Here is an 18,014-nt window from a genome sequence, read left to right as displayed (position 1 = left end):
TGGTCCCATTAGAGAATAAGCCCTTTTCAGCCAGGTTCCAGGACGTTTTCATAGTTTAGCGCTCCACGGAGGGGGTCCTTAATCTCCAACGGCCCCAACGTCTGAGTCCTGGTCATTGAGCCTGTGTCTGCTTTCAGTTTAGCATAGCTCGTGGTGAGGCTAAAACAGCTCAAGGCAGACAGTAGCAAGTTTCAGCTTAGAGTCAGGGCCAGGCAATTAGGATCCGGGAATTTGAGATTCTAAACAAGCCAGCTGCTTTTCTTCAGCAGCAGTGAAGGCATGCTGCGTGGCCAGACAGCTGTGGTCCAAGTGACATGCAAGGCTGCCTTTTTATCATGTTGGTCTTACAGTCCAAGTGACCCACTCAAAAAAAAAAATGCATATTAAACTAGACAATCATCAGCCTCTAAGGGTAGACATTTGATTTTGACAAGGGCTCATTAGCAATTTAACTGTATTTTCATTTTCCAAACAGATTGCTTCTCTTTACATGTTGTCTCCCTCTCTCCTGAGGCTCCAATAGGCACAAATCACAGCAAAAATCATCAGTTACAGCCTTTTCTGGTTCCAATATCCGAAGAATTTAAATTCCAACCTATCCACTAGTGGCAAAAAACTAGAAAGCTGTATCTCACTAACACCTTTCGTATTTTATTTTTGAGTAGCTTTATTTGATTGGGGTGATCCCTCTAGCATTTATGAAATTAACAAGCATAAAACTTTTTTTTAAGGGGATGAGTAGCTGGGACTACAGGCACACGCCACTGTGTCTGGCTAAGGTATGTTTTTTAAGCAATGAAATCAACCAGTAAAAACAAGTTCAAATATTTTTCATTCATACACTCAAGGCCTGTTGAGCACCCACTGCATGTGTTTTACTTGTTCCATTAGAAAGGTTTACTAAAAAATGGCCAGGCACAGTGGCTCATGACTATAATCCCAGCATTTTGGGAGGCCAAGATCGCTTGAGCCCAGGAGTTCAAGACTAGTCTGGGCAACATGGTAAAACCCTGTCTCTATTTAAAAAATAAATACAAGCAAGTTTTTTTTTAAAAAAATGATGATATATTAAAGAAAATGCTCCTAATTCTCTTATGTCTTTTCATAGCTGTTTCCATGTTCTCATATTCCCTTCTAATCCTTGTCAACATGGAATCTGGTTTTTTTTTGAGATGGAGTCTCGCTCTGTCGCCCAGGCTGGAGTGCAGTGGCGCAATCTCAGCTCACTGCAAGCTCCGCCTCCCGGGTTCACGCCATTCTCCTGCCTCAGCCTCCCAAGTAGCTGGGAATACAGGCACCCGCCACCACAACTGGCTAATTTTTTTGTATTTTTAGTAGAGACAGGGTTTCACTGTGTTAGCCAGGATGGTCTCGATCTCCTGACCTAATGATCCGCCCACCTCGGCCTCCCAAAGTGCTGGGATTATAGGCGTGAGCCACTGCGCCCAGCCGAACATGGAATTTGTTTTATACAGTTGCAATTATGGTCCATTAATACAATCTATTTGTATGTTATCAGTAACAATAATACTAACAATGAACCCTTATTAAGCATTTATTATGTGCCAGGCACAGGGCTAAGAGTTTTACAGAGATGATCTTATTTACCTTGGGTTACTTACCCAACCAAAGTTTATAGCCAGCAGGTGGCAAAGCTTGAATTTCAGCCTAACTCTGCTGACTCCCAAGTACACCCACCTGCACACTTGCCTCTTGGGCCTTGTTTGTCTGGCAAGTCCTAAATCCCAGACTCATTTGTTCACTTGCTTTCTTCCTCCCTCCCTCCCTACCAAAACACAATATGACCTATTGGTTAAACTCGATAGACTAAAACCTCCGGGTTCAAATGCCAGCTCCTCCATCACTAGCTGTATGACCTTGGGAAAGTACTTAATCTCTCTGTGCCTCAATTTCCATGTTTATAAAATGGGGATAAAGTGCCCATTATAGTGCCCATTTCCTAGGATTCTATCCAGGAGATGATGTGCCTATTTCCTAAGGTTCTTATGAAGAGATTCTGCAAGGACAGCACTCCAAATACTACAGGCACATGGTTTTGACAGTTGTTTCTGTTATTATTGAAATAAAAAGAACCTGTACCTGTTCCCAGGAAGCTCAGAGTCTCTCACAGGCCTTTTCAGTTCCTGGGGCTCTCATATTTCCTCATTCTCCCAGACTCCTCTGACCCTACTCTTCCTCAGGCTCTTACTGCTCCTGTGGGAAATCAGAAAGGGCAGCCAGCAGACAACACCAACTGAGATGAACGCAGCTGAAACGGCACAGGTCAGTATGGCCAAGAAACACCATGGGCTAATGTTCAGACCCATGGTCTGAAAGCCAGAGTGGGTGTGAATTTCACTCCCGTGTCTCTTTTCTTGGATGATTTTCATCTGCATGACCCATTTGCCCAATGCCCAATGGATGTGAAGATACAGAAAAGTCCAGGTACTGTTTTCAGGGAAGTAAGATGTCCTGTGCCAACTCTTCTCACTTCAGGGTCTGAGAATGCACAAGGAAAGCAGGTGGGGCCCACCCACCAGCAAAAGCTTCAGGAGAGCAAGGGATTGGCTGACTGGGCTGCAAGGGTCGTGTTCAAAGCCAGCTGCTTTGGAGGCCAAGATAGTGGAGGAGCTGCATAAAACATGGATTTTGCGGCCAAGTAAGAGCTGGCCTTGATTCCAGCTCAGCCATTTATTAGATGTGTGGCATTGGGCAAATTTACTTAACCTCTCTGAATATGTTTCCTCTGCTGTAAAACAGACTGTGAAAATCCCACTTTTTTGACAGTTCGGAGTATTAAATGTTTGTACCCCATAGATACAAAACAAGGAAGGGTGATTTCTCCATCTCTTCTTTGTGGTGGACTGATTATAAAGGGCAAGATGTTTTTAATTTTAAATTTTAAAAATATGTAAGAATGCTATGCCCTATACTCTAAAGGGGTTTTGCTCAAGGTGTATCACTTCCTAATAAAAGTAGGTATAACTGCCATTTATTGAGTGCTCACCCTGAGCCAGTACTTATGCTTTACATGTATAAATGCATTTCAATCCTCATAATACCCTATCCAACTTCCCCATTTTATGGATGAGAAACCTGAGGTTCCACGAAGTAAGATAACTTGCTCAAAGTCACAAGGCTAGCCAATGGCAGGCTGGGATTTGATCAGCCTGACTCCAGCACTCATACTCCTCACCACTCTGATGGCTCTCAAAATGGGCCCCTCAGACCCTCTCTGTATTTTGATTCTTTGGCTTTCTCCCTCACTAAGCTGTGGGATCCCTATGAGAAAGAACTGGCTCCATCTTAGTCTCCACTGTATCCCCAGGACCTAGGAAGTGCCTGGCACCTAGTAGTGGCTTGGAAAGCATTTGTTAAATGAACAAATGAGTGATGGTGTCTCTCTTCTCTGTGCAGCATATGGTGAGGGGCCCACCTTCTTACCCCTAAATGGAAGCAAGCACATATTCTACTAAAAGCACAAGCCCATTGCTGGGGGGCTCTAGAAGTGTTTCAGTTATCATGTACTTATGGGAACTGTAGAAGTTGGCAAGACATTTTGCTGAGACCAGTTCTGAAAAAACCAGGCTTTTAGACACACTGTCCCAACAGTGCCAGTATCATTTCAGGGGACTTGTAGCTCCATAGAAGCTAACCCCCAGGAGACCAGCCAGCTGGATTTGACTACCTATAGTCACCACCCAGGTTGTCAGATGCCAATTTTTTTTCAGGAGAATAGCTGAGACTAGCCAGAATATGGCTGGGCAGCACCCTCTAGGCTCTCACTGGATAGAACAGGATGCACAGAAAGGCTTCCCTAGCCACCAAGACCTCTTCTTTATAGCTGAGAAACTTCCAAGGATATGTTAACTATGAACAAAGTTTGTCTGATTAATTTCAAGTCTGTCAGATGGGTCAGTGACTAAGAAAGGAACTGTGGCCTCAGATCCTGAGTGAACTGGTTCATGCAGAAGTAACTAATACAGAAGCCACCACCAACCCCAAATAACCACAAGGGTTCTGTGCAGCCATGTAAAACACAATCAGTCAACAGGAGGCTCACAAGACAATCATTCACCTTTGTTCCCTGCACCAGGGATCCTGCAATCTGAGACTTATCTTGAGCTGGAGTAAGGTCTGAGGCATGCTGGCAGGGTGTGTGAGGGTTGGGGGTGAGGGTGGTCACATCCAGGCAATCATTCTATTAAGGATGTGCTAGATGACCCACAAACTCAGGCCTGACTCCTCAGGAGCTCACAGCTAGTGGGGGTTCAGACAAGAACACAGGTACATAACTAAAACTCTATTGATAAGGGCCCCTCGGTAAGGTGCTATGGGGACCATAAGGAAGCAGTTCCATGGCTCAGTCAGCTCATATGGGGAAAAAAAATAAAATAAAAAGGAAGCAGTTCCAGACAGAAGACCATCTCCAAATGGTTCTTTATTGAACACCCACTTTGGCTAGGCAATATCCTCCCCCTGCCCTCTAATCCAGGCCCAGGTACCCCCAGTGGAGTATCCTCAGAAGGCACCTCCCAAGACCAGGAGTAATAAGAGATTGGGCAGAGGGTAAGGGACAGCAGAGGGAGGGAGGAAAATGAAGACACCAGGGAAAGAGGAAAGGCCTGAACTGGACAGCTGATGCTTTGTCCTGCCCAGCACCCATTCGTCCCTTCTTCAGGTAATATCATCCGCCACCACAACCACCAGTACCAACTCTCAGTCTCTGTGGGTACATGCCAGGCCTGTCCATTCGGTGTATTCCATCTTCCTGGCCACAATGATGACTTGAGGCTGGACACCTTCCTCGTCTGGACCAATGAGAACCAAATCCAGCAGTTCTGTCAGCAAAGGGGAGCTCTTTTTATCAATAACTGGTGCTGTGGGGCCACACTGTGAAGCCCGAGAATAAAGCCAACTCAAATGAAAGCAGAGCTGAGAGCCAAAGAGACAGATTCCTGTTTGGAGTCCTGGGATGCAGCCTGAAGCCCAATCTAGCCCATCCTTTTCAGCTACGTGAGCCATTAAATTCCCTCTGCCCCAAGTGAACTGGAAAGAGTCCCAACCAAGGTCCTTCCCATCTGGTTGTTCTTCTGGAAGTATTTTGAGGACAAGGAGATTTTCTTTTCTAGGGTTATAAAAGTAATTGTATGGTGACAGGCTGTTCCTAGGTCCCTGGGGTGAGAGCCACCATGGAGACAGAGTCCAGCTCGCCTTTCCTAGGATACACACTCATGACTGTCAACACATCTTCGAATACATCAGCACATAATTATAAACTCCTATTGTTTGTAGTAGCTATTGTTTTTGTCTTCCCACCACCTTGTTTTGGATGAAGAAAAGGTCATGACCCAGACTGGATTAATCATGTGGCCAAACACACATGGCCACAGTGACTGATCCAAGAGGACATGGAACTCACAACAAACCATTGAGAACTTTGGGAGTTTCCAAACTAGAACTGGAAGGGAAGAAACCTTTCATTCAGGCCCCCCAAGCTGGGAGGATGCAGGTCTGGAGCTGTCAGCTGTCATAGCTCCAAATGCACGGAGAAGGCTCATGTGCAGCAGGAGGAAAGGAAGCCAACAAAGAGGCCTGGTTGAGTCTGCTTGTTGTCTCCCAATGGCCATTCTTCCCCCACTCCTTTTTACTAGCAGAAACTCCTTCCTCAGAGTTTTGGCTACCCAAGTAGAAACTAAATTTACAGCCTCCTTTGTTGCTAACTGTGGCCACATGGCAAGACAGTAGGAACCTGGGTGCCTGATGACATCATGGACCAGCCCCTTGCCTGGCCTGGGCCAGCTGACTATCACTGCACTGTTATGGGAGAGAGAAATAAACTTCCATCTTGTCGAAGCTATGTATTTTGGTGATTTTAATGTATAAACATTTGAAAAATGACAAACTAGAAAGGAGTTCTAGATGGAACTAGTGGAAATGATTACATACAGCTGTTTTGTTGTGCAAACCCCACAACTGGATATTAAGTCAGGATAGCTCCTGCTAAATTCTAACCTCAAGGCTGAACTGTTCTGCCCTATTCACTTACAGATCAGAGCATTACGCAAAGACAACCTTCTTAGCCCCTCACTTCTAAATCTTCCTTCTAAGCTAAGAGGTCAGAGCAGAACCAGGAAAGGTTGTGCCATTTGGCCAGAAGGAGATGGTAAGAACAGCCCTAGCAACTTCATTTACTCCTGAGGCTCTGTGCCCACAAACTGATTCTAAGAGCCCTTCATGTATATATGTGAATGAGCTCTAAGTACAGACATTTTGGTGTGAATTGTGGAGTTTATGGCAAAAACAGGGTAGGCTGAATGGTTCTAGGCCAGGGAGCAAGAGTTCAGAAATGCGGTGTCTTCAATGAAATAAGGTAAGTACCTTGAAGCAAGGAGTAACCGCCTGGCTAATGCATCCACATGAGAGACTCAAATCCAACACTTGGCAAAATTACAATCTGGGATGCTGAGGTCCTCACTTTTAGTGAAAGCCAAGGCCCTAGGTCAAAATGCTAAAAAGTATTTTACTAACTATCCTAGGACAGCTAAGGTCATTTTGGGAAGAAGAGAGAGAAACACTACTCACCCCTCCCTTCAAGTTTTAATAGCCAACAGGAATCTGGGCTCTGAAAAGTCACAAACACCTTTCCCAAGATTATGAGCAGTTGCAACAACTGGCCAAATGTGTTAGCAGCAGAAAAGCTGGGCATTACCTGTGTGAGAGGCGCTCAGCATGGGCAGTGAATGGCCGTGAGCAGTGCACCAGCTACATAGCCTCCACACCGGAAGGGTGCTGCTGCTCTGCAGGTCCGTTTCAGGCGGGATCCAGCCATCCACAAGACCAAGGGGCTGGAGCGTTGGGAACAGATGATTCTGTGTTCCACAGATAATGGTACAAAGTGACTGTTCATAGATAAGGTGTAAGCACGGCATTTGAAGACAGCTCCTCCAGATAGTCTGTCTGTTAGTGAATTCTTAAGCGCTTAGAGCCTTGAAGATTGAGAAATTCTAAATAAATTTTTTAAAAGGAGGAGGGTGGTAGATGTCAAAGACACAAGAGCTCTTTGTAGGTGCTGACTGGCTCACTTTGTCCCCAGGTTCATCTTAGAGCTCAAGCAGATTCAAGACATGAGGCAGAGATGCTAGACTTGTGTCAGGGGCAAAAACTTCTGGTAGTAGCTCTTGGTGACGTCAATCATCAGCTCCTGAGTGCACTCCGGGAGCTCCCCTGAGAAGAGTCCTGAGGAAAGAAAGACCCAGCTCTAAGGAGCTTGAAGAAGTTACAAGAGATTAAGATACTTCTCTGGCAATATCCTTCTCACCTCAATCAGATGCATGTCTGACAATCACTTAAACAATTGCTGAGGCTGTTCTGGTCCAGCGCTTGCTAAGAACAGCTAAACTTTTTCACAGCAGGACCCCAATATGGAGAAATTACTAAACAAAAGTCTTTCCTTCCTCTTCTGCAAAAGCAGAGATGCATGACAGGGTAGAATGGCCAAACACCTCCCCAAAGAATCTGAGTGATGATTTTGTTCATCTTAGAAACTCAGATTCAATGATCTGAGAGATGAGATTTATTTTTTAATTGGAAAAACAATTAAACCACTCAGTGGTAGGTATTATATACTGTCAAATCTCTCTGTTCATATTATTTTCCATCTGTGAATTTATGACGTGCCTCTGTATATGCTACATGATTTCAGCTGTGTAAAACAACATGGAGAAGAAGATACTGTCTTGGGGTAGGGCTAAGGGAATGTGAGGTTTTCTCCTTCCTTCTGCTTGTCAGTGTTTTCCAAGTTTTCTGAGAGAAGTATGTATCACTTTCGTTTCCTCACGTTTTATAATTTGGAACTCGGGGCTCCTGATGGGCTTTACTTGTGAGTGTTCTATCAGCCAAGGTCCAGAGATAATGTATTAATATTTGCCCCTCTCAGGTATCCCCAAGGTATTGCTGGTCTTAAGACCATGGTTTATGCTAACTTTTGAGTCTGGGAATTCCTGGGCCATGTGGAATGTACAAATTAAACCCATGACCAATGTGAGGGTAAGCCCAGTGTTAAAATTCTCTAGACAGACTTTTTCTACCCAGAGCCCAGGCCAGGCAAGAAATGCTTTCTTGTACATTCCCTGTGTTGGCAGCAGATTTGTTTTACATCGACTTTTCCTTGAGAGGGAATCCTTTAAGAGTATTTGAGGATCTCTTGCCATGTGTGGATCCAAGGCTTATTTCCATCCCGACATGAGTATCACCCCTCAAATCACTCTATTATGAAGACAACATTAACCCGTGCAATCTCACAGCTTGGGCTTAGTTTCCTCTTTGTGTTTGGCCCTTCATAATTTCCTTATTTTCTGGTGAACCCAATTATGCATTTAAACAGATGCTTGTTATATGTTAGGTAGCATTTCTAGGTACTCTGTACAGGTGAATTTCTAAGTTAGCTCTACCAACATATTGCCAGAGATAGGAATTGTATGCATTACTTTTGTGATGGAAAATACAATTGAGTTTTAGGAAGTTAAAATAAAATTAATCAACACCCAAGGTTACCTGGGCAGCCTGAGAAGACAGTGAATGGTGGAACCACAGTTTCTGGAGGTAATACTGTGTTGTCAAGAATTTTGCAGCAGTCCTTCAACACACATCGGCGCCCCTGAAATTAAAATCTTGTTAATAGGAAATGGATCAGTCTACTGTGTGAAAGGCTCCTTTCTATTTTCCCCATTCATGATATCATGTAATAGCCAGGGACAGTGACAAGAAGGTTGGTTGCAACTTCCTGCTTCAGGTGGTACCTGACGAGAAGGAGGCAGCAAGGTTGTGAGAGTGTGTGTTTGTGTACATTTGCGGGGGAAGGCTGTATGCTAGAGACAGGACAAACTGTCTCAGGCATTACAGACTGAATTTCAATCTTCCATGAGCTCTGTTGAATTTTCCCTTTGATTTAGTGGACATTTGTGCTTTTGCTTGTCCAGCATCCATTCGCCTTTCTTCTGGTAACAGAACCTGTATTTTCCTTGGTAACCCTCCCATCCCCATCTCATCCATGTGCTTCACCCCTCAGTCCACACACCAAACCTCAAGCCTGGAAACAATAATAGGTCAGCATATGACCCCAATTAGTCTGATGGACCCCAACCTCAGGGCTTTTGCTGGGACTGCTGGGGAAAGCAGCACTTCCCACTGGGGTTTCCAGAGGATAGGCTGGAAGACTGGAATAGGCATCTTATTTCCATGAAGGAAGAACCTGCCTGGGAGTGAATCTCCCAGAGGAAAGCAGCACAGAGATGGAGACTAATTCTTACAACATGGGCTGAACCCCTGGAGCCATTTGGCCATGACATTAGGATCTACTCCTGTACTCTTGGTTTATATTCACCACCCATTCTGCTCCACACCCACCAGCTTAAGGTTGGTTGGTTGGTTTGCTCTTTTGTCAATTCAAACTGGAAAAATCCTGACAAATTCATGTGGAGATGAAACTATTAGTTCATTTGTTCTCCCACTGGTGAGTGATAGTCATGTGGATGTTTGAACCTCATCCCTGACTTTAACCACTGTCACCACTTTTCAATTCTGCCATGATCCACAGCGTTGAGAGAGCAAGAAATAAGGTCTGAGAGACTCATCTGTTTCATGGGGCTTCTGTGTACAGTTTACAGCTGTATCTTAGACTCCTTGCTGAGGAAATGAAAGTTTTGATCATTTTTGACTGCATTTACATCAGGGCCTGTTAGTTCACTGGTATCCTGGCTAGACAATCAGAAAATATACCTGAGAATGTGGAAATCTTTACAAATACCAGGACAATGCTAACCAGTCCAGACCTCAGATTTTAGCAAAGAACATGATTGATTTGGTTGTGTTTAAATTTTTCCCCATTATTAAACACTTAAATCACATGTTTTTCTAGGAAAAGGTAGATTGTTAAATGAACTTCTTATGAAAGCATGTGAATTTCCCAAGTGGCTCTGAATTTCCCAAGTGGCTGATCTCTCTCCAGCTAGGTGGATAACAGCTGTGACAATACTTGGCAACATCTTTAGCTCAAAAGCACATTACGACTGTAGTTCTTCATTCTTCCTTGTAAAGTTACCTTCCATGGGTTACCTGCTAGTGGCAATTTCAAAAATATGGCAACTATCTTCCCTGGTGACCTCAAATTAACATAAACGGTAAGAATTCCTGTCATGACTAAGCTCCTACTAACTCAGACTAAGTTCATGAGGCACTGAGTAAAAGGACACCCAACGTGCTACATAAAGCATGATATAGTCCCATGGAGGGATCCACAGACAAAGGGCCCTGGAAAAGAAGACTAGTTGATGGGATATTTTCACTGTGTATACCAGCCACCATGCAGCCTGAAGGCACCTGCTCTGTCCACTGGTTGGCCATTTTGCCCACTTAGAGAAATAATGCTTAACTGGGTTTCAGAAGGTGTCTGGGTAGACTGATCAATCAAATTAAACATTTAAAATGTAGGTATTTCTTAGGCATGAATGTACTGGTAATAGCTGAGGAGGTAAAAGCTGAAACCTCTTTTTTTTTTTTGGGCGGGGGGTACGGAGTCTCACTCTGTTGCCCAGGCTGGAGTGCAGTGGTGCAATCTCGGCTCACTGCAACCTCCACCTCCTGGGTTCAAGCAATTCTCCTGTCTCAGCCTCCCAAGTAGCTGGGATTACAGGCACGTGCCACCATGCCCACTTAATTTTTTTGTATTTTTAGTAGAGACGGGGTTTCACCATGTTGGCCAGGCTGGTCTTAAACTCCTGGCCTCAAGTGATCCTCCTGCCTCGGCCTCCCAAAGTGCTGGGATTACAGGCATAAGCCACTACGCCCAGCCTGAAACTACTTCTTTATTCTTCCCTAGAGAGCTTTCCAAGGAGTTAACAACTGCAACCGTGCTGCTAATACTACAGCTACCTATATATCCTGTACAAGCAAGTTAGCATCTTGGAGCCTTGGTCTCCTCATCTGTGAAACATGATAGAAAACCAAATATGCAGGGAGGTTGTCAAGAATAGAGAGAATAAATGTAAAACTCATAGTACAGGAACAGTGCCTATAAATATTGCTTGTCAAGCTTTTCCTTCAGGCATCTGGGCAATTCTGATGAACACCTACATCTTCGCATATCCAAACGGAAATTAAGACTATCACATGGGATGTTATAGGAAGGAGCTATGTGTCATGGGGATGGCTGGACTAAAAGAGTTACTTCCAATGCTGAGATTCTAGAATTCTAAAAGAATCCCTCCTGAGATTGAGTATTTGTCAAGGCTCAGCAAGTACCGCCAACATGGAACAATGACTATATCATGAAATGATGTATTAAAAAGTGGCATAAAAACAAGAGCATCTGACAACAGGATTAGTAGAATTTCCTAAGCACTGGGAACAGAATTTGGATTTAACCTTTCAGACATTTCGCTCTGAGGATAAACGACAGGGTTATACGACTAGGCTACTGTGGTGATATCTTCACTTTGCTAAGGAAAATATCAGAAAACCCCAGCTGGAAAGCTAGCTTTTGTCAAGCAATTAGGGTGAGGGGAGAGGATGAACTTTACTAACTTTCCCCTTGTCCCAAAGACTTTCTGTCCACCTTTGCTGTACCCTCATAGCTCCTGGAATGTGAACTGTTTGGTTTCTGCAAGTTTTTTGATATTTCAGGGTCTGAATCTTATCCAGGGCAGAGAGCTGGCTCCATATTAACGGGAATGGTCATTAAAGAAACAGAGTCTTGGCTTTTCCTAGAATCTAGTCTGCAGTACAAATTTAAAATGCAAAAAACATTTTCCCTCAACATGGTTCTCATAAATCCCAACTGAAATCAAGCTCATCATCTAAGAAATCACAGGAAATCCAACCTTGTTAAACCTTGGTTGGGTTAAATCAACCTATTCCTAGGCTCCAATGGACCAGGGTCCTACAGATTCTGCTGAGCAAGGGGCCTGCGTGCACCCTGAATTACATGTAAATGCCCTTTGATAACTCGAACCCTTCCTTATGCATGTGAATCTCTTTCCTGAAATGCCTGTTTTCCCCCAATTTCAACTCACCCTTCAGATTTCCTTACTCCCATTAGACTGTAAGCTCCGTGAAGTAAGGCAACAAGTAGGCCATATAGCAGCATAGCTAATAATCATATTGCCTGGGTTTAAATCCCAGGTCTACTGCTTTCTAGCCCTATCAAATCCCTTAACTTTTTTTTTTTTTTTTTTTAAGAGAAAGGGTCTTGCTTTGTTGCCCAGGCTGGTCTTGAACTCCTGGGCTCAAGGGATCCTCCTGCCTTGGCCTCCCAAAGTGCTGGGATTACAGGCAACAGTCATCACACCTGGCCCCAAATCCCTTAATATTTAAGGTCCTCAGTCTTCTCATCTGCAAATAGGGATAACACCTAACACATTTGAATGGTTGTAAGGATTAAATTAAATCATCAAAGGAAAGAGTTTAACATCATATAGAGGAGACTTGATAAACGCTTGCCAGTATTAATGTCTAGAAAACATTCCAAATCTTTGTATTTATTATTTATTTTTAAGACAGTGTCTCGTTTTGTTGCCCAGACTGGAAAGCAGTGGTGCAATCTTGGCTCATTGCAACCTCCGCCTCCTGGGTTCAAGTGATTTTCCTGCCTCAGCCTCCCGAGTAGCTGGGACCACAGGCATGCGCCACCATGCCCAGCTAATTTTTGTATTTTTGTAGAGACAGGTTTTTGCCATGTTGGCCAAACTGGTCTCAAACTCCTGACCTCAAGTGATCCGCCCGCCTCAACCTCCCAAACAGCTGGGATTACAGGCATGAGCCACCTCACCCAGCTGAAAAAATTCCGTATCTGTCAAGAAAAATCCAACTCTGGGAAGACTGGAAACCACTGCTGCCCTGCTTGGTCACAGAAACAGGGTCCCACCAATGTGAGGGATGGGAGCTGAAGGCAAAGTGAGGCTGCTTCACCAGCCAAGTCATCATACTCACAATCACACAGTTCTTCCCAACATGAACGTAGGAACCAATCTGAGCTGCGTTGACCACACAATCTTCCTCAATAAAGACATGGTCTCCAATATGTAAAGGAAAGAATGCAACACTAGAAGAGGAAAAGAAGATGAACAAAGAAAGGTCAAGATGATGTACTTTGGGTCAAGGTTTATAGAACTACAGATCATAATCTGAACTTTATCATCTTAGCAAGACTGTTCCCAGCAAGGAAAGAAACCTCAGGCTAGAAAAATTATACAATATTGAAGAAAATGAATATGATTACTAGTTCAAAATTGCAATAGTACACCAAAGAAATATGCAAGGAAAAACCAAGGCAGGAGGGGCAAGATCTTCAAAGCTAAAAGAGCAGGTACCAAATAAAAATCAATGAACGTTTGTTCATTCCCACTTCCTTTGAAAATGCTCACAGATCATATTTCTAGTAACCTGCCCTATAATGTTCCAGGGAATTGACAGTAGGCTCATGAGTTATAGTTTCCACATTCAGCATTCTAAAAATTTATTCATTCACCGATTTCAGTGAGTGACTACTATGTGCCAGACTCAATGCTAGAAATTAGGGCTACAATAATGACAAAAGAGACAGAACACTGTCCATGAGCAGCTTACAATCAAGAAAAGAAATGAGATTAAATAGTAAGTAGTGACAACTGTGATAAGGGCTACAGAAACACAATATCAAGTTATGAGCATATATAACAAGGAGACCTTGCCTAGTCCACGGCTTTAGGAAAAACTTAATTGACTTTGAGTAGGAGTCAGCAGGCTTTCTCCAGATATCTGACATCATTCCCATCCCATTCTCTAGGGTTCCTCAAATGTCACTGACAGTGGTTCTGTGATCACATTTATATGCAATTTCTATACCTTGGGATGTAAAATATTTGGACTAGAATGAATATAAAGTGCTAGATGCTCACTAGAGAAAAGGGAAGTAGAAGTGCAGAGAGAAGGGCAGTATAGAAGAATTCCAATTCTGTTCTATTCTGTCCAGAATATTTTTTCAGAGATGATACCTGTCCTCTATGAACCTATAATTTGTTTACATCTTCCTTAACCATTAGTATTTTTGGTCTGTACCTCTTGTGCAGCAATGCATTCCTTGATCTCATCACAGTCTGTAGCATTACTGAGAGTTCTTTAATTTTAAATTTAAGATTCCAAGTTTGATAGTATTATCTGGTTCTGGTATGAGATGCAGGTAGAAAAAAATCCACATTCAGCTTCTATTCACGTTTTGCTATTTACACTTTCATATTTTCTGCATTTCTCACATGTACTATTCCTATTTACACATCCCTTCATTCAGCAATAAACCCCTTATTCACTCTTGGTGCTTTTCCTGTGCCATATCCAACCCAATAATGCTGTTAATCAACATCTCTAATAGTGTATCAGTCACACCGTATAAACCCATAATAGGGTACCCAGGAGGTTTTCTGGTTTCCCCCTAGTAGCCTTCAAAGCTAATCATGTGAATGTTTTATAATGATTCCCTGAACCAGTTCTTGTATGTCACGGAAAGCCTGGAATCCAACATCACTATTGGAAATGTGGGATTATTTCTGCATAATATACTTCTGGGTATTATCATTAGTTTGAGTTAATTGCTCCCTTCTCTGTTCCTTCCTAACCATGGTCATACCTCTGTGACAGGTGTATCACATCATATAGTAGCTGTCATATGTCGCTATCTGATTATGTTAATTGCTTCTACAACTAGACTTTGGGAACCTTGAGGCAGGAATTTTATTTTATCTATCTTTATATATTCTCAGCTTACAACCCAGCTGCAGGTGTGAGGAAGGTACTCAATAAATGCTTGCTGACTTATTGGATGAAATGCAGATGGGTGCCAGGAGGGCACCCATTAGCCAAGGAGGAGGGAAGCAAAGAGGAAAAGAGAATACTTTAGCACCATATCAGCTATGGTGGTCAGTGTGCCTGCTCTGTCCCTGGCCTTTCTTGGACAGTCTTTATTCTCACTGAAGGATCAGTGGACCTGACTTGACTCTGCCCTTTGGGTCAAAGTCGTTCAGATCAGGGATACTTAAGGTGAGTCAATCAGATTCTCTCTCTCAGGAGTTTGGAAATAACACATAAGATCTCTAGTTGGTGTCTGCTAGAAGCCTAAATGGAGAAATGATATAAATAGAGGCTGAGTCAGCAAGGTAGGCTCCATGAACAAATGGGGCAAGTATCTGTGAGAGAGAAAAGGGAAGTAGAAATGCAGAGAGAAGGGCAGTATAGAAGAAAAAATACGATCTCAGATACAGAGAGGGATAGGTAGACAAAACAGTCTTGATTCCGGCTAGCTGTCCAATTCCAGGTTCCGGTCCCTTGTGAGGCCTGGCTTGCTCCTTTTCCTACTCTTAGGTTCCATTATATATGCCAGTCTGTTTGATCAGAAACCCTTTGCTTTTGCCAGCGTATTAGTGGATTCTGTTTGTGGCAACCAATCATCAACCAGACCGAGACAACCACCAGCAGAGTTGTGCTCATTATGGTGAACTCTTACTCAGTGCTTCAAACAACAGGACAGACCTAGTCATTATATCGCAACTCAACACATGGACCACACCACCAGTGGCAGCTTCTTGCCCAAGACTTGAAAAAAGTAATTAAATTACATACCCTTTGCTGAATTTCTTGAATGGTGGCCTTATGACACTACGACTTTTCACAACACAATGACGTCCAACTCTTACATTTGCCAGATCCCCTCGGATAATACAGTCATTCATCACAATGGTCTGTAAGACAAGGCAAATTTTTAAAAATCAGCAACATAGCCTAAGACGTAACAAAAAAGAGTAGATGATGAGATACTGATTCTGAGTTATGTTACAATCCACTCTGACAGAACGTTTCAAATGTTCCACCAAAAGGAATAACTTGTAAGGTAAAAAGAGAACTGCCCTCATGACAGTGACTGCAGTTAGCGATGTTCCTAGTGTATCACAAGCTTTGCCCTTAATCCCCCATGAACAGAACTCACTGAATGAGCACTTAGTGAGAACACCTATAGCAGATCTGGCTTATATGTCTCTTTAGATTTGCTCGGGTAGGTCCTTGTGCCCCCCAAGCCTTGGCTGCTTGCTTACCAAGAGTTCTGGCTGCTTTACCTTTGTCTTCTTTCTTAACAGTACTACCTCCAACTCCATGCTCCAAGACGTGGACCCACTGGAGTTCTGGTTCATCTCCCAACCTCTGAATTCAGATTCTAAGTGCTACACTGCAGAGTGTAAGATGTGGCTTCCCCAGAAGTTGCTCAGAGAGGCTAACACAACCTGTAAGTCTGGGAGGATTAATGCCTTATACTTGGTAAAGAGCAGGCACCCTCAAAATGTCTGCTGAATAAATGAATGGGGTTAAAAAGTGCACATGCTGGAGTTGTAACTGGAAAAAGTAAGCAAGAGACATGCAAGCAGATTATGAGGAATTATGTATGCTAAGCACAGAAGCTTAGACATTTTTCCTAGAGGATATAGAGAGTCAATAAAATATTTTATTTCATTACAAATTTTTTTCTGGCCAGGTGCAGTAGCTTACACCTGTAATCCCAACACTTTGGGAAGCCGAAGCAGGTGGATCGCCTGAGGTCAGGAGTTCGAGACCAGCCTGGCCAACATGGTGAAACCCCATCTCTACTAAAAATACAAATATTAGCCAGACATGGTGGCAGGTACCTGCAGTAATCCCCAGCTACTCGGGAGGCTGAGGCAGGAGAATCGCTTGAACCTGGGAGGCGGAGGTTGCAGTGAGCCGAGATCGCGCCATTGCACTCCAGCCTGGGCAAAAAGAGTGAGATTTTGCCTCGAAGAAAAAAAAAAATTTTTTTTAAGACATAGGGTCTCACTCTGTTGCCCAGGCTGCAGTGCAGTGGCACAATCATAGCTCACTGCAGCCTTGAGCTCCTGGGCTCAAGGGATCCTCCCACCTAAGCCTTCTGAGCAGCTGGGACTACAGGTGTGTGCCACCACATCCCACTAATTTTTAAATGTTTTGTAGAGATGGAGTCTCGCTATGTTGCCCACGCTGGTCTTGAACCCCTAGGCTCATGCAATCAGTCCTCCAACTTTGACCTCCCAAAGTGCTGGGAATGCAGGCATTAGACACTGCACTTGGCCCCAATATTTTAAACAAAGGATTACCATACATAAATTTCCATGTTATTACTACTACTCTGGAAGCACCCTGGCATCTGCATGGAGGATACAGGTGAGAGACCTGAGGAAAACCGACCCTTTAGATGACTACAATGGATCAAGGTAAAAATAGATAATGAGTCTTTTTTTTTTTTTTTTGAGATGGAGTCTTGCTCTGTCACTCAGGCTGGAGTGCAGTGGCATGATCTTGGCTCACTGCAACCCCGCCTCCCAGGTTCAAGCAATTCTCCTGACTCAGCCTCCCTAGTAGCTGGGATTACAGGCACCCACCACCATGCCCCGCTCATTTTTGTATTTTTAGTAGAGACAGGGTTTCACCATGTTGGCTAGGCTGGTCTCAAACTCCTGACCTCAAGTGATCCTCCCAAAGTGCTGGGATTATAGGCGTGAGCCACTGAGCCCAGCCTATAACGGATCTTATCTAAAGCAATAACTGTACATATAGAAAGAAAAAATAAATAGTAAAAATATATAAATTAATAATAAAAGTAAATTAATCTGATTAAGCCTCTAGATTTAATGACCAATTTCAAGGAAGGAGGGAGATAAGGACCCTATTAGGCAACTCCATATAGACATAATCAGCCAAATTCAGCAGCTGGGGAATTCAACTGAACAGTGATCCAGTTTCTGTAATATATAAATGGCATGGAGAGAAAAAAGGGTTGGGGAAAGAGAACTGTTACAGATTAAAAGGGACTTAAGAGACATATCAACCAAATGCAATGTGTGTAGCATCATGTTTGGATTCTGCTTTGAACAAACCAACTGGAAAAAGATATCCTGAGATACTGGGAAGACTGAATATGGACTGAGCATTAGATAATATTA

The 18,014-nt window shown here is 43.4% G+C and overlaps 1 protein-coding gene across 2 annotated transcripts in view; it reads right to left on the bottom strand.

Moving 5' to 3' along the window:
* Positions 1–2,220: 2,220 nt before the first annotated feature.
* The window catches only part of DCTN5 (dynactin subunit 5), a 30,716-nt gene continuing 14,922 nt past the window's right edge, over positions 2,221–18,014 (bottom strand). The window contains exons 3-7 of one of the 2 annotated variants that reach the window (XR_009214162.1): positions 15,649–15,767; positions 12,988–13,099; positions 8,557–8,659; positions 6,713–7,239; positions 2,221–4,841 (exon numbers count right to left, since the gene is read on the bottom strand). Coding sequence is in view for 1 of the 2 variants with exons in the window: in XM_032157127.2 (XP_032013018.1) it covers positions 7,142–7,239; positions 8,557–8,659; positions 12,988–13,099; positions 15,649–15,767 (432 nt within the window). In the remaining variant the exon portion in view is untranslated. Of the gene's footprint in view, positions 7,240–8,556; positions 8,660–12,987; positions 13,100–15,648; positions 15,768–18,014 lie in introns of both variants that reach the window. The other variant, XM_032157127.2, reaches the window with a different exon arrangement.

This window comes from Hylobates moloch, unplaced genomic scaffold (assembly GCF_009828535.3).
Source record: "Hylobates moloch isolate HMO894 unplaced genomic scaffold, HMol_V3 SCAFFOLD_6, whole genome shotgun sequence".
NCBI classification, from domain to species: domain Eukaryota; kingdom Metazoa; phylum Chordata; class Mammalia; order Primates; family Hylobatidae; genus Hylobates; species Hylobates moloch.
This window is presented reverse-complemented; position numbering and strand designations above follow the sequence as displayed.